Source organism: Aquila chrysaetos (assembly GCF_900496995.4).
Source record: "Aquila chrysaetos chrysaetos chromosome W unlocalized genomic scaffold, bAquChr1.4 W_unloc_4, whole genome shotgun sequence".
Lineage (NCBI taxonomy): Eukaryota > Metazoa > Chordata > Aves > Accipitriformes > Accipitridae > Aquila > Aquila chrysaetos.
Window position 1 is genome coordinate 1,581,048 of NW_024470324.1, and position 15,911 is coordinate 1,596,958.

General features: G+C 42.3%; 1 protein-coding gene across 2 annotated transcripts in view; it reads right to left on the minus strand.

The window, feature by feature from the left end:
* The window catches only part of LOC121233033 (microtubule-associated serine/threonine-protein kinase 4-like), a 235,285-nt gene that overhangs the window by 154,268 nt on the left and 65,106 nt on the right, over window positions 1-15,911 (minus strand). For both annotated transcript variants that reach the window (XM_041121619.1, XM_041121618.1), the window contains 2 exons: window positions 8,694-8,782; window positions 727-796 (listed from right to left, as the gene is read on the minus strand). In XM_041121619.1, the coding sequence (XP_040977553.1) occupies window positions 727-796; window positions 8,694-8,782 (159 nt within the window). The remainder of the gene's footprint in view (window positions 1-726; window positions 797-8,693; window positions 8,783-15,911) is intronic.

The window sequence follows — 15,911 nt, forward strand, 5'->3', positions numbered from 1 at the left end:
CATACTGAACTCAAAACATAGCACTGTACCAGCTACTAGGAAGACAATTAACTCTATCCCAGCTGAAACCAGGACAGTGATATGGAACCACACTGGCACAAATAGGCAGTCTCCCATGACATGTTACCAACTTCGGTTACGGTTCATTTAATAATTTACTTCACTTCAAATTCACTTTAGATCTTAAAAAATTCTACTAGCATTAATTAATCCTCACAACACTCCTATGACAAAGCTGACTGTCTCAGTGGTACAGATAATGAAACAGGTCAAGGTCAGGTATTGAAGGTATGCTGATGGTATTGCTGCTGCCAGTAAAATCAAGCCCTGAACTCAGGACCTCTATAATAGGGCTCTTATAAGCTATGCACTTCTTTTACAGGGTTAAGAAAAAAAAAAAAGAAAAAACTAGATGTAGCTTAAAACTTCCCACATTTCAATGGATGAGGAGACAATGTCTGAATTGGATCCATTACAATTAAGTCATTACCAAAAAAAATTTTTTTTTTAAACTTAAAAAGGTATGACTGCATTGTATCAATCATCCAGTACAATTTTGTTGCAACTGAAGTTTAAAAGAGTTTATGTAAGAGAGATAACACTTGTCAATCTAAGTGATAGACTTCACAGATATAGCTATGTATTTGCAATCATCTTTTAATATCTGGGTCCAACAACATTTCCTCTACGCAAAATGCATGCTGCGTACTACAAACAACCTCTTACCTTCGTGCAAAAGAAAAGTGGGTTGAGGCACTGGGAGAGAAATTCCTAGGGCTATATTGAGGACTGTTTCCTGGGAGGGGAGGGGAAACACACAAATAAATAATTATTAGGGGAAAAAAACCCACACAAAAACACCCCCCCCCCAAGAAAAAAAAAAACCAAACCCAAACCATTCAGATATACTAATCCTAGCATTTCCAAGCAGGTTAGAAACTAATTTCAGAATTTCTTCTCTCACGGTCTCTGAGAAAACAAACTCTGAAATAGAATCTTATTTCAAGTCACATTTCATTTATATTTGATTTTTAGTTATTGGATTTTATAACTCATAGAAAATCCTCTATTTAACCCTTTAATTGGAGAATTATATTTGAGAATTATCAAATGAATTTGAGAATTAAAGTTTACAAAAACATTATTTTAGCTTGAAAAAATATATTTTGAATGTCAGAAACAAGGTATTTTTTTTTAAATCACACAAATACTTGAAAGACAGAAAAATCACAGAGCATGGATTTAGCCCTTACACAAAGTCTCTACAGCATTTCCAGAGGAGCTTTAGTGTGAATTTTTCATTGTTCAATTTTTTTTCTAGCTCCGAACCCTGAACAAGCAGGCAAAACACGCTGAATTAATTTTTTTTCTTTAGTTTGTTAGACCAAGGTATGAAAATGCAACCACCCTCTGTGATGAGAAGAAGTGACCGCACATTGTGAACAGGTTATAACTTTAAGGTCTGTTACTTCTTTATATTAAAGCACCCAACCTCCTGCTAGCCAATATGAGTGCAGAAAGAAGGCAGCTGCTGAGAGCTGCTCCTGCCACCTCTGCCCCTCAGCACCTATAACTAGAAGAGACACAGTATCTAAAGAAGAAATAAAGATGACCCCTGGAAAAAAGAAAAAAAAAACACCACAAAAGCTAAAAAGATTTGATTTAAAGTAGCACTGGCATACATCTAAAAATCAATCTTTCCTTAAATAAGGAACATTAATGTAATAAGGATACATTCAAGTAAATTAATGTAATGCAAAGTAATCTATTTGTTGTAGTATTTTATTTTTGGAGATAAATGAGACTGCAACATTAAGCAACAGATAAAAAAAAGCTTCTACGTATTCAGTTAGAATCAACATTTAATTTTTGAGGAGAAAATTATTACCTACGTGTGAAAAGGATAGTATAACAGAGTGAGTCTTTATAAGACTTCAAGTGGCTTTGATTTCTGCTCAAAATTTTGAACTAACATTGCATTTTTCATAGTGATGTCCTTAGATTCCATTAATTCTATAGCAGAAAGCGTAATCATGGAGCCATTAGGTAGCAAACACAGAGAACCCCCTTCCCTGCCTTTTTTTGGCCAGAAGCAGATGGCAAGATGCTTTTTGAGCTGTGCTTAAATCATGTCTTTGTAGCTGCCCTTCCCATGGCCCCAAGAGACAAGGATTCCACTCTTGCTGGCCAATACCCCTGACTCTTTTTTGTCCATTTATCTATCATGGCTGAATTATGTCCTTCCAACATTCCCTTCTCCCCCTCTTAGCTTCTTCAGACGCTTCTGAGGGCCTAGATAATTTCAAGGTGGCAAGGATTTTCGTTCCCTGAAGGGATTGGAGCGGGGGGTGGAAGGAAGGAATCTGAAGCCACACGTGGCACAGATTTCAATCTTTATTTGAGGGCCAACACAATTTATTCTTGTCCTGTATGAACTGCAAACACCAAATTACTGAGAGCAACAGTTCATTTAATTTAACAGCTAACTGGATTTCTTTTGCTGCTACCAGAGCTTATTTAATAAAGATAAGCTAAAAAAAAAATAATTGTAACACTGTGCAGATAAAACATGGTCACAAACTTTAGCTACTGCACTAGAAAAAAAAATAGTTGTAATTGGGAGTGTGTTGTGGACTTAGATAAGAGGAAAAAAGACAAAGACACTACCTTAAACTCTGGCAGAAAAGCAGAGAATTAGGCTTAATGCAGTGGGACATAAACAGCTTTTGACAGGAAATAATTTGACAAATCAAATTCCTTTCCACTGATAGCTATTTAAAAGTTATATATGGTTATATACTTATTTAATACACATCAATGACATGCCTAACTGTCCATCAGTTAGTCAAAACATATGCTTAACCTTCACAAAGAAGCAAAAAACAAGGTGAAAAGATGCAATAATTTTATAACTATTGCAGCGGATTCAAGGAGATGCAGTGCTGCAAACTTCCTCGCTAGAAGCAACAAAGATCACTTACTTATGGATAAAACCTGAAGTCAAAGTCTTATTCAGGAAGAGCATCAGATCCTGTTATTAGGAAAATCAATTTGCAAGCACTGTTTCCAATAAACAAACGAGCTTTTAAAATAACATAACTGGTAAATCTGTATACATAATACCTGGATACTAAATCCTGCAGCTTTATCTAGAAGTCTAAGAACTCGGATAAGCCTGGAAACAGAGAATGAAAATCCAAACCCCAAATGACTGGAAAAACAGCTAGTGCTATTAAGGGTTTAAGGTGTGGTGTTCCAGAAAAGCAAGATAGGTTAGAAGCAGAGTCCTATACCTGACCTTCATCCACCCATCTGCAAGTCAATACCTGGGAGACTTTCAAATAAAAACCAGTGCCAGTTAATTCTCTGTCCATATGTGCAGTGCTTGCTTATTACTCAAATCCTGCTGGTTTTTGTGATCTGCTGGCTGTTGTATGTTTTAGTCCTAGGGTATCTCTATGCTGCTGAGATTACTGTTGATGTTTCTGACCTGGTAAATGGTCAGGCATTAGGTAGGTAATTAACTCCAGCATCCTCTGGGAGAAGTAACACAATGAATAGACAATCAACATACCAAGAAGATGTTTTAAATCTTTTAAAGAGGCATATGTTACAGTCACTGTATATTATTAATGTATTTTTAATAGCTGTCTACTTACAAAATAAAGAGTTTCTGATAAAATGACTTCCTGTTAGTACTGAGGGAATAACAGTTAATGATAATTGTTATCCCAAATTCCTGATGGATCAAAAGACAGCTCCAGTTTGAAGTCTTGGTGCCATTATTTGATGGTCTTTTAAAATGAATCACAGTACATCAGCACCACAGCAATACAATATAACAATAGCAATACCATAGAACATATGTTCTTCTGTGTCAGTTTACTTGGTGGTGAACCCATGCTGTGAAGTGAACAATACACAAGAAACCATCAACAGTTACAGGTCTGACTTTCATACTGCAAAAAACCGTGCCAGTCAGCAGAACACACAGTTGGGCAGCAGAATCATTTCGAATACTTCTGCAGGTGCTTTCCACTGAGATCTGCTCAGAGGTGAGAAGCTCAAGCTATTTCAAAAACTGGATTAATTATGCTTCACGCCAGCAAACGACTTTCCCCAGTAACAGCAAGGAAGGCTTGCAAGCTCTTTAAATCTGTTTGCCAGGGGAGGCCGCCTCTACCCAGACTTTTTGCTGAATAGCTTTGTTATGGTTAGCAGCTGGCTTGTTTCAAGGAGATCCCTTACTCTCATCCTGGATATCACTGAAATCTCCTGGCTTGCTCAGTTAGCACTCAATTGCTTCCAGGAGATACTAGCATTAGACAGACATGAAGGGGTAGGAGAGCCGCATCTGTATTTTTTTAATTTCTCCAAACTGGAATTAACATTGAAACCCAAGTCCAGAAGAAATGTGAACTTTATACTGATGAGACATAGCACAATTCCCACAGCCCAATGCACTAGGAGACAGTAGCAGCAACAAGAGAAAACCAGATGAACTACACTTACAGTGAGAACAAGAACAGTGGGATCTTCGCATGTTTTGACCACTACTTACTTATAATACTAGCAATGCTATGTTTTAATAGGACTTAATTTAAAAGTCAGTTATATCTGCATGTAACTTACTCTTTCCTCTCCAGTCCCTAAACTCTGAAGGTGCTCTGAAATTGCTAGAACAGTTTCACTTTACCCAAAAGCAAGACTAAATAAAAAGTTTGATTTTAGCAAAAAAGTTTCTATTTTTCTACATGTGACAACAATCAGAATACTTGAAATACTGTATTATTTTCCTTTCTGTAAATATCAGTTTTCTTAAAAAAAAAAAAAAGATTCAGAACCCTGCTTTATCTTTAGCTTTCAGCATTCTCATATTTCACCATGAAAACACACTAAGGCTTCTTTCATTTACAAACCTAGTCCTCCTTTCCCCAAAATCCAGTCAACGTAGATTGTAGCTAAAGCAGAATAGCACAGAAGCTGAATATGAGAGATTCTTCTTTGCTTCAAATAGACTGTAGTAAGCCAGTACTCATTATCACCTACCTTGGACAAAACCCACAGGATTAAAGTTAAAAATCCAGGGAAAGTAACTCTAAAGTTGACGCACACATGCAAATGCCTCCAGTGTGATTCAAAGCCTAACACAACTAAAATATACGGTTAAAACAACTTTGTTCATCACTATACTTCAATGTAGCTAGCTAAAGTACGTCTATCAAATGAAATTATGTGATACAAGCAACACGTAGTGAGAGCAGAATATTAGCATTTAGCGCACTAACAGGGTCTGCCTAGAAAGGTCTAGGCGGACCTATAAAATGCTAGAAAAAGGATTACAAGCGGAGGTAAGACGTCCTTGGCCTTAAATTTTGTTTTAGGCAATTTCATCATGTAATCCCATTCATAAATTTATTGAATCCAACAGGAAAGGTCATGTTTGCCACCGCCATACTTAGTGGACAATTCTTCAAGAACCCTCATGTTGTGGTATATATGGCCAGCGTGTATTTCTCTTCCCATTCCATGAAGAAAACACCTCTGACTGATTTAGATGACAACACAGGCTTTTCAGGCTTCCTTTTTGCTAAGCCAAACAAGTAATAGTATTTTAGTCTTACACAAAAAGCTCTCACATTCTATCCTACTAGCCTTTCCCCACGTGATCACATCTGAACACATATGGCCGCAAAAGCACACAGTATTCCAGATGAAATCTAACCAGGATGTTGTACAGTGGCATGAAATCTTCCCAGATTCAACTGAAAATAACTTCCTTTATACATTTTTGGAGATTTGATTTTTCAAAGCTACACTAGACTGGTCCGTACAAACACCATCTGATCCACAAAATGCAGTCAGGTCGTTCCCTAAATTCCTTATAACAGATGAGTCCAGAGTTTACAGTAGATATTTCTGTTACTGATCCTCCAGCACAAAATACTGCATGTTGCTATGTAATTTTGTACTTTTTTTATTCCAGTCTTCAAGATCATTCAGTCACCTCAACACAGTTGCCCAATGCTGATCCATACTGGATGTCTTCGAACTTTACAGCAGCTACAGTAATTTTATGCCAATGACACTTATAAAAAGATTAAAAAGGTTTGGCCACAAAACCAAAACCTAAGGACTCTACTGATAACCTCCGCTCCCACTTTATAATATTTCTCATTTTAGCACAACCCCCGTCCTTTCCCCTTTACACAATTTCCTACTTATCTTGCAATTCTTGTCCTAGTACCTCTCGTCTTAGTGGCACCACATGAAACATTTTACTAAAATACAGACAAGTAAGATTTATAGCTGTGGAATAATTGCTGGAGGTGACTTATTGATATGTGTGTGTCCCCTCTTAAGGGAAGGTGAACCTCCAGGGTGGAATGCAGTGGATATACACGAAATCTGTTCCATAATAATTCCCTAAGCAACATAACCTGCAACCTTAGATGTTAGCAACACCAGGGGAGCTTGGTATGCTGACTCTAAGAGAAACTACAAGGAGGGTGGAGCGGAGTGGAGACACCGCGGCCAGGCTCTGTGATATCACCATAGGGATAGGGAACTGGAACTACTGGAACAAGAATGGAAGGTCCCTGCATTGAATCCACTGAAGCAAGGAGGAGAAACAATGAGGTTCTGTCAACGCTATTGCCTTACTTCTGATTTATATCATAAATGCCCAGTTCTGGAGTAGTGACACACTAAATCATGTCCTCTGGGTGAACTTTGCTCATTATAATCTCATTATAACACCAAAACACACCTCCATCCCAAAAACTACCTGCCTCCAAGGTGCGACCACCCCTCACTGAGCATGCGCTCTGAATTTTCTCTAGCATATACCTTTAAAGGTAAGGCAAGAAGATTTTATACCAATCAAAGGAAAGGTATGTATGACTAGAGTCACTCAAGCTCCACCTAAAAATAAGAAAATAGTATAAAAGGGCTTAAGAGAGGAGGAACGCTAGGGAAGACACCATCATAGACAAGTCAGGAGGACATCGCTGAGTTCTGGGATCAGTTGATGGGCTGAACCTCTCCTCCCTCCCATAGGGACGCCTACTGGGTAAGATTCAAACCCTCGGTCATACCGAGTGCTTCCCCGGGAAACTTAGAAATTTCTATAGAGTTTTTCCATAATTGAGGGTGCTTATAGTCAACTGTATTATTATTTGCATGTGCTTTGCAGACAGTGTATTTATCACCGGCAATCCAAAAGAACCTGTACTCCTGTTGCTTTAATAAACTGTACTGTTCATTAATCTAGCCATGATAGTTCGTTGAACATGACTAAACTGAAAGTACAGTGCGCTATTAGTGCATCTGTAATTGTGACAGTTCCATATATTGAACGCGACCGGACTTATAGTGCTGAATTTGGCATCATTCAGAATCTAAGCCTAGCCGCCCCCAGCCCCTCTGATATCTGAGGACAAGCTGGAATGCAAGGGGGTTTATTTTCTGCCAAACTTATTTACGCTTTAACGCAACAATAGCATAGCTCCTAACAGCTAAATCTTATTCCTACAGCAGATAAAATTAAGCAGCACCACTCATGACTATTAATCATTAAGGGTTAGTAGCATCCACAGGAACAAGTTCCTGTGACTGCTGAGGTGGGGATACCTGAATGCCCTGACTTGCTGAGATTATAATTATTCACTTTGCAGGCTGGGAGGTGCAGATGACCTGCCTACACAGCAGCAGGCAGTCAGCTGGAAAAGCCCATTAGCTTGAGTTTTAAAATAGTCTGCACCATGATTTTCTTTGTTTGTTTGTTTTAAATGCTATGCTGCCCTGAACTCTTTACAAATCTTCATGTTCTTGTCTGGATTCCTGATTGTGACAGCCTGCTGCTCAGAGTAAGAACCACCACCATAGTTTCTCTAATAATATTGCTACCACAAGAAAACTGGAGATACCTTACTACACTCACCATCCTCTTGAAAAAATGCAGATGAAACTCTGCACCTTCTCTTTCAGCATCCATCTGAGATCAGTTCTACAAAGTATTCAGTGTCATTGCCTATAAAAGGATTGGTGTGGGGCTTTAATTTTGGTGTGTAGTTACAGCCAATGTCCCAAAAACATAAGACAGAATAAATGTTTGAGGAAATGTGTTTTGATATGCTAAAAATTTTCCTTTTCAAAATAAAGACAAACATATCAATGAAGTCTCTTATTTGCAGACTTTCATTCAGTCTTTAAGTGCTTCAGGTGCTTTAGCAGTGAAACAGATTTATTGTTTGTGGAAACTGAAGCACAGAAATTTCCAGCAATGTGCTTCATGTCACAAATCCTAGGGAGCAAAAGCACTAGGAATAGAATGTAATACCCTACTCACCAACTCCACTAGCTTTACCATGTGTTACAAGCTATTTTATATCCTTTTCACGCTGAACTAGGCCCAAAGAGGGAAGGAGGAGAAAATGCATCAGAATCTGTCCAAATGCAAGGTCGGGGGCGGGGAGCTACATGATCCATGTTAGGTATTTCCGGACTGCTTCTCGCCATAACATCGGATTTATAGATCTAAATGTACCAGAAATTTGGATGGAATTATAAGCAACTTTTTGCTATTACAAACAATGGAAAGGAGCAGGATAGAGAATTTATCTGGTTTCCTTTGCTCATATAGAGATTTTAACAATTTAATAATAGCAGTAGTAGCATAAATATAAAATCACCTGCATGAGCTGAGAGAGGTGAATGAGACAGAGCCAGAGCTGGAGACTGGCGATTGCCCATCAAACTCTTCCTGTTGCTTGTTCTGCAACTGTGGCAAAAGGAGAAGAAAGAAGACATTAGCATCAGAAATACATCATATACCACATATGGACATTTTGAGATTTTGCTACTTGGTTCCTTCACTTCCAGTCTCCTATTAAAAATCAGAGCTACTGTTGTTTTTGTAGGACTCGTTCATGTCCAGGAAGTTTATGATTGTCGTGGTTTAACCCCAGCTAGCAACTAAACACCACGCAGCCGCTCACTCACTCTCCCCCCACCCAGTGGGATGGGGAAGAAAATCGGGAAAAAGAAGCAAAACCCACGGGTTGAGATAAGAACGGTTTAATAGAACAGAAAAGAAGAAACTAATAATGATAATGATAACACTAATAAAATGACAACAGCAATAATAAACGGATTGGAATGTACAAATGATGCGCAGTGCAATTGCTCACCACCTGCCGACCGACACCCAGCTAGTCCCCGAGAGGTGATTCCCTGCCCCCCACTTCCCAGTTCCTATACTAGATGGGACATCACATGGTATGGAATACCCCTTTGGCCACTTTGGGTCAGGTGCCCTGGCTGTGTCCTGTGCCAACTTCTTGTGCCTCTCCAGCTTTCTCGCTGGCTGGGCATGAGAAGCTGAAAAATCCTTGACTTTAGACTAAACACTACTTAGCAACAACTGAAAACATCAGTGTTATCAACATTCTTCTCATACCTAACTCAAAACATAGCACCATACCAGCTACTAGGAAGACAGTTAACTCTATCCCAGCTGAAACCAGGACAGTCTCCACCCCTTATTCTATACCATTGACATCATGCTCAGTTCCAAAACCTTTAGTTACATCCTGGTCAATCATCATCACCTTTTCCATCCCTTTAAGACAAATGAACAATGAGATATATATATATATATATATATATGTACACACACACAGAGATATCATTCCTTTAGTTTATGGGTTATGTTCATTAAATGTTCGTTGAGTTCATTTAGTTTCCGACTCTGGACTCCATCTGTCATACCAGTCTTTCCGAGGAGGAGGGATGGTGCAAAGTCCTCTCAGTCGGTAGAGCAGAATTGGGCTTCAGTGCAGTGTGACGAGCAGTTGACACCGGACGCAGCAGGAGGATGGTGTGCACCGTTGGATTGTTGCATGCTGGAGACAGTTCTGGTTCCATCACTACTGCGCTTTGCTCAGTTTTATCACAGTTCATTCTTGCTTGATCTAATTCTTACTATAGTGTTATTGATTTGTTATTAGTTAGAATTAATCATATTTAATTTTAATATTTTAGCAAAATCATATGTATGTTGCATTTTATACATTTAACCACCAACCAGTACCTGCTGTGAAATCCCCTGTATAGCCCAGTACCAAGGCTGGAGAAATTGGCTAAAATCATCTAGTAGGAACATTTAGAACTTAGATAACAAGATAAAGAAATTAAAATCTGATTATAAAAGAGTTTGGTTTGACTAAAAAGTAGAAAATTGCGAAGCATAAGTATGGGAGTGTTAAGTTTGAAATGTAGCCTTAGGAACTTAGGAGCTTAGAAAATGTATAATGTGTAACCATAAGAATTTAAGTATTGTTCAAAATCATTTAACCACAGAAGTTTTGACAAAGATTGGTAGTCTTGTAGTGTTTGTTTTAATAACTAAGGAAACCGTTATGGACACCAGTTTGCTGCTTGGAGACACCTGAGAGGTCAAGAAACGGACGAGTGAGGAAGACTATGAAAGACCACCAGAGGACTCCTGAGGACCACCAGAGACCTTCACTGCGCCTGCGTAAAGGACATTTACATATGCTAATGATTTCCCGGAAGTCTAATGAATATGTACAACTTTTCTTGGAAATCTAATGAATATGTATCAATAAGTCTTAATATAAGGTGTATTGTTTTGGTGACAGGTGTGTGTGGTTTGTGAGAGGACTCGCCCGCGCACCCGGCCGTCAATAAAGAAGTGTCTGCTTATCTACACTAAATTGGTGTTGATAAGTTCCTCATTCCGAGCTTTTCGGTAACAATAGTACTATGGATATAGCATATAACAATTATAGTAATGATAACATACAGTAGCAGGGTTATATAGCAACTAATATCATACAGGTTAATTCTGGCTATTCTCACCTAAAATCAAATCCCCTTGAGGCACACATCGGACTTCCCCATCTTTTCGCATCACCCACCAAGTGCACCCAGGCCCTTGAGCAAAAGCAATCCCACGAATGGGTTTACCTTTACCTGAGGCAGGAGAAACCCAGACTGTCTTCCCTAACATATTTTTTATGTGCACTACAGGGACTTTATCCCCTTCTACAGTACGTAAAAATTCTGACTGGGCAGGACCACCCCGATGGGCAGATCCTCTGGTGTTGACTAACCAGGTGGCTTATGCTAAATGTGTATCCCAATGTTTGAAAGTTCCACCCCCCCATTGCTCTCAATGTAGTCTTTAACAGTCCATTGTATCGCTCAATTTTCCCAGAGGCTGGTGCATGATAGGGGATGTGATACACCCACTCAATGCCATGCTCTTTGGCCCAGGTGTCTATGAGGCTGTTTTGGAAATGAGTCCCGTTGTCTGACTCGATTCTCTCTGGGGTGCCATGTCGCCACAAGACCTGCTTTTCAAGGCCCAGGAGAGTGTTCCGGGCGGTGGCATGGGGTACAGAATATGTTTCCAGCCATCCGGTGGTTGTTTCCACCATTGTGAGCACATAGCGCTTGCCTTGGCGAGTTTGTGGGAGTGTGATATAGTCAATCGGCCAGGCCTCCCCATGTTTATATTTCAGCCATTGCCCTCCATACGACAGGGGTTTAGCCGCTTGGCTTCCTTAATTGCAGCACATGTTTCACATTCATGGATAATCTGTGCAATAGTGTCCATGGTCAAGTCCACCCCTCGGTCACGAGCGCATCTATGTGTTGCATCTCTTTCCTGATGGCCTGAAGCATCATGGGCCCATCGAGCCATAAATAGCTCACCCCTATGTTGCCAGTACAGGTCCACCTGAGCCACTTCAGTCTTGGCAGCCTGATCCACCTGTTGGTTACTTTGATGTTCTTCAGTGGCCTGACTCGGGTATGCGAGCATCTACATGACGTACTTTTACAACCAGATTCTCTAGCCGGGACGCAATATCTTGCCACAGTGCGGCAGCCCAGATGGGTTTACCTCTGCGCTGCCAGTTGCTCTGCTTCCATTGCTGTAACCACCCCCACAGGGCATTTGCCACCATCCATGAGTCAGTATAGAGATAGAGCACTGGCCACTTCTCTCTTTCAGCAATGTCTAACGCTAGCTGGATGGCTTTCACCTCTGCAAACTGACTCAATTCACCTTCTCCTTCAGCAGTTTCTGCGACTTGTCGTGTAGGACTCCATACAGCAGCTTTCCACCTCTGATGCTTTCCCACAATGCGACAGGACCCATCAGTGAACAGGGCATATTGCCTCTCATTTTCTGGCAGTTTATTATACAGCGGGGCCTCTTCAGCCCGTGTCACCTCCTCCTCTGGCGACATTCCAAAATCTTTGCCTTCTGGCCAGTCCATGATCGCTTCCACAATTCCTGTGCGACTGGGGTTTCCTATGCGAGCCCGTTGTGTGATCAGTGCGGCCCACTTACTCCACGTGGCATCAGCCGCATGATGTGTAGAGGAGACTTTCCCTTTGAACATCCAGCCCAGCACTGGCAGTCGGGGTGCTAAGAGGAGCTGTGTTTCAGTACCAACCACTTCTGAGGCGGCTCGAACTCCTTCATATGCTGCCAATATCTCTTTTTCAGTTGGAGTATAGCGGGCCTCAGATCCTATGTATCCCCGACTCCAAAACCCCAGAGGTCGGCCTCGGGTCTCCCCAGGTGCTTTCTGCCAGAGGCTCCAGGTAGGGCCATTCTCTCCGGCTGCAGTATAGAGCACATTTTTAACATCTTGTCCTGCCCAGACTGGTCCAAGGGCTACTGCATGAACTATTTCCCGTTTAATTTGTTCAAAGGCTTGCTGTTGCTCAGGGCCCCATTTAAAATCATTCTTCTTCCGGGTCACTTGATAGAGAGGGCTTACAATCAGACTGTAATTTGGAATATGCATTCTCCAAAAACCCACAACACCTAAGAAGGCCTGTGTTTCCTTTTTATTAGTCAGTGGGGACATAGCTGCTATTTTGTTAATCACGTCCATTGGGATCTGACGACGTCCATCTTGCCATTTTATTCCTAAAAACTGGATCTCCCATGCAGGTCCCTTGACCTTACTTTCTTTTATGGCAAAACCGGCTTTCAGAAGGATTTGGAATATTTTCTTCCCCTTCTCAAAAACTTCTTCTGCTGTGTTGCCCCATATGATGATGTCATCAATTGTCATCATATTGCAGGTGTTCCGGAGCTTCACCCTGTTCCAGTGCAGCCTGGATCAGTCCATGGCAAATGGTGGGGCTGTGTTTCCACCCCTGGGGCAATCAATTCCAAGTGTACTGGACACCCCTCCAAGTAAAGGCAAATTGTGGACGACACTCTGCTGCTAGAGGGATTGAGAAAAACGCATTAGCAGTGTCCATTGTAGCATACCACTTGGCTGCCTTTGACTCTAGTTCGTATTGAAGTTCTAGCATATCTGGAACGGCAGCACTCAGCGGTGGCGTAACTTCATTCAGGCCACGATAGTCAACTGTTAGTCTCCACTCCCCGTTAGACTTTCGCACTGGCCATATGGGACTATTAAAGGGTGAGCGAGTTTTGCTGATCACTCCTTGGCTCTCCAGTTGGCGAATCAACTTGTGGATGGGAATCAGGGAGTCTCGGTTGGTGCAATATTGGCGCTGGTGCACCGTCGTGGTAGCAATTGGCACTTGTTGTTCTTCAACCTTCAGCAACCCCACAATCGAAGGGTCTTGAGAGAGACCAGGCAGGGTAGACAGCTGTTCAGTGCCCTCCGTCTCCAAGACAGCTATACCAAAAGCCCATCGATACCCTTTTGGGTCCTTAAAATACCCTCTCCTGAGATAGTCTATGCCAAGGATACATGGAGCCTCCGGACCAGTCACAATGGGGTGTTTCTGCCATTCATTCCCAGTTAGGCTTACTTCAGCTTCCAATACAGTTAACTCTTGGGATCCCCCTGTCACACCAGAAATACAGATGGGTTCTGCCCCTTTATAACTTGATGGCATTAGAGTACACTGTGCGCCGGTGTCTGCTAGAGCCTTATACTCCTGTGGGTCTAACGTGCCAGGCCATCGAATCCACACAGTCCAATAGACCCGGTTATCCCTTTCCTCCACCTGGCTGGAGGCAGGGCCCCTCTCATTCTGGCCAGAGTATCCAGTATTCACTTCTTGTATAATTGGCTCAGAAGTCCCTTCAAGAGGATCAGAAATAAGATCAGCCCTTCTACTCTGTTTGGAAACTGGAGGGGCATTTTTCCTAGTAGAATCCCCTTTTGTGGTGGTTTTTCCTCGCAGCTCACGTACCCGTGCATTTAGGACCGAGGTAGGTTTTCCATCCCATTTCCTCATGTCCTCTCCATGATCACATAGGTAAAACCACAGGGCACCTCGTGGTGTGTACCTTCTATATTCTCTCTCTTGGGCAGAGGAGCGCTCACTCCTAATAGCTGAGACATTGGTCCTTACAGGTGGGCAATAGGACATATCCTCTTTGAATTGTTGGAAATCCTCGGACAGCTTCTCCACAGCCAAAATGCAGGCTTGTAGGGAGGAGGAGAGATTTTCTTTGCATTGATGGAGTTGGTGAGCCACTTCATCCACTGTCGGTGCCTCTTCATCTTTCCAGGTCATTATCACCAGTGAGTTGGCATAGGACGATGGTGCACTCCGTACAAACTTCCGCCACATGGGTCGTTTGCATTGGACTTCGTCTGGATCTTTGGGTAATTGTGGGTTGTTCGGGTCATGATGAATCGTCTCTAGCACAGCTAATTCCCTCAGATATTGGATACCTCTCTCCATGGTGGTCCACTTGCCTCATTGACATATAACATCTTCCTTAAAGGGGTACCTTTCCTTCACACTTGACAGGAGTCGCCTCCAGAGGCTGATGGCTTGTGTCCCTTTTCCAATTGCCTTGTCAATGCCACCTTCCCTGGCAAGTGATCCCAGCTGCTTGGCTTCCCTACCTTCTAATTCCAAGCCATCAGCCCCATTGTCCCAGCATCGGAGGAGCCAGGTGATAATATGCTCACCTATACGGCAGCCGAAATCTTTTTGCATATCCCGCAGCTCACTCAAGGATAGGGACCGGGTTATTACCTCTGGTTCTGCCTCTTCTTCCTGTTCCTGTGATGACCCTGGCTCATCTTCCTCCTTCGCTAAGTGAACTGATTTTTTTGTATATTTCTTTTTCTGTACGGGGGCAACTGATACTGGTGCAGTTTGGTCTGCTGGTTCATTTGCAGTACTGCACGCCGGGTTTTGGATAACCACAGAGTCTGTCACCGGGGTTTGGGTAGCCGCAGTGCTCGTCGCCGGGGCTGGAGGGGTCGCAGTGCCCTTTGCCGAGGTTTGGGCAGCAGCAGTGCTCGTCACCGGGGCTGGAGGGGTCGCAGTGCTCATCGCCAAGCTTTGGGTAACTGCCGTGCTCGTTGCCGCGGCTGGAGGGGCTGCAGTGCCTGTTGCTGAGGTTTGGGTAGCCACAGTTTTCGTTGCCAGGGCTGGAGGGGTCACGGTGCCTGTCGCCAAGGTCTGGGTGGCCGCAATGCTCGTCACTGGGGCTGGAGAGGCCGCGGCACCCGTTGCGGAGGTTTGGGTGACCGCAGTGCTCATCATTTTGTTGTTAGATCCAGAGACCTTCTGTTCCCCTTGAGGGTAATGAGTGGTGTTGAACAGGGATCCATAGGCATGGGCCAGGCCCCAGCACGTTGCAGTGATTTGTATCTCTCTGGAGCTGCCGGCGTGACAGCATACCTTTTCCAAATATTTTACTAGTTCTTCCAGATTCTGCACTTGTTCAAGGGTGAATTTCCAAAACATTGGAGGTGCCCACTTTTCTAGGTACTTGCCCATACTACCCCACACACCCTGCCACTCATAATTATCCAGCCTCGGGGAAGATCTCTGGGTGATCTTCTTAAATATTTGTTTAACCTTAAACAAGAGGTGAACCACATGATGATTCCTAGCAGTAGGGCTAGGACTGT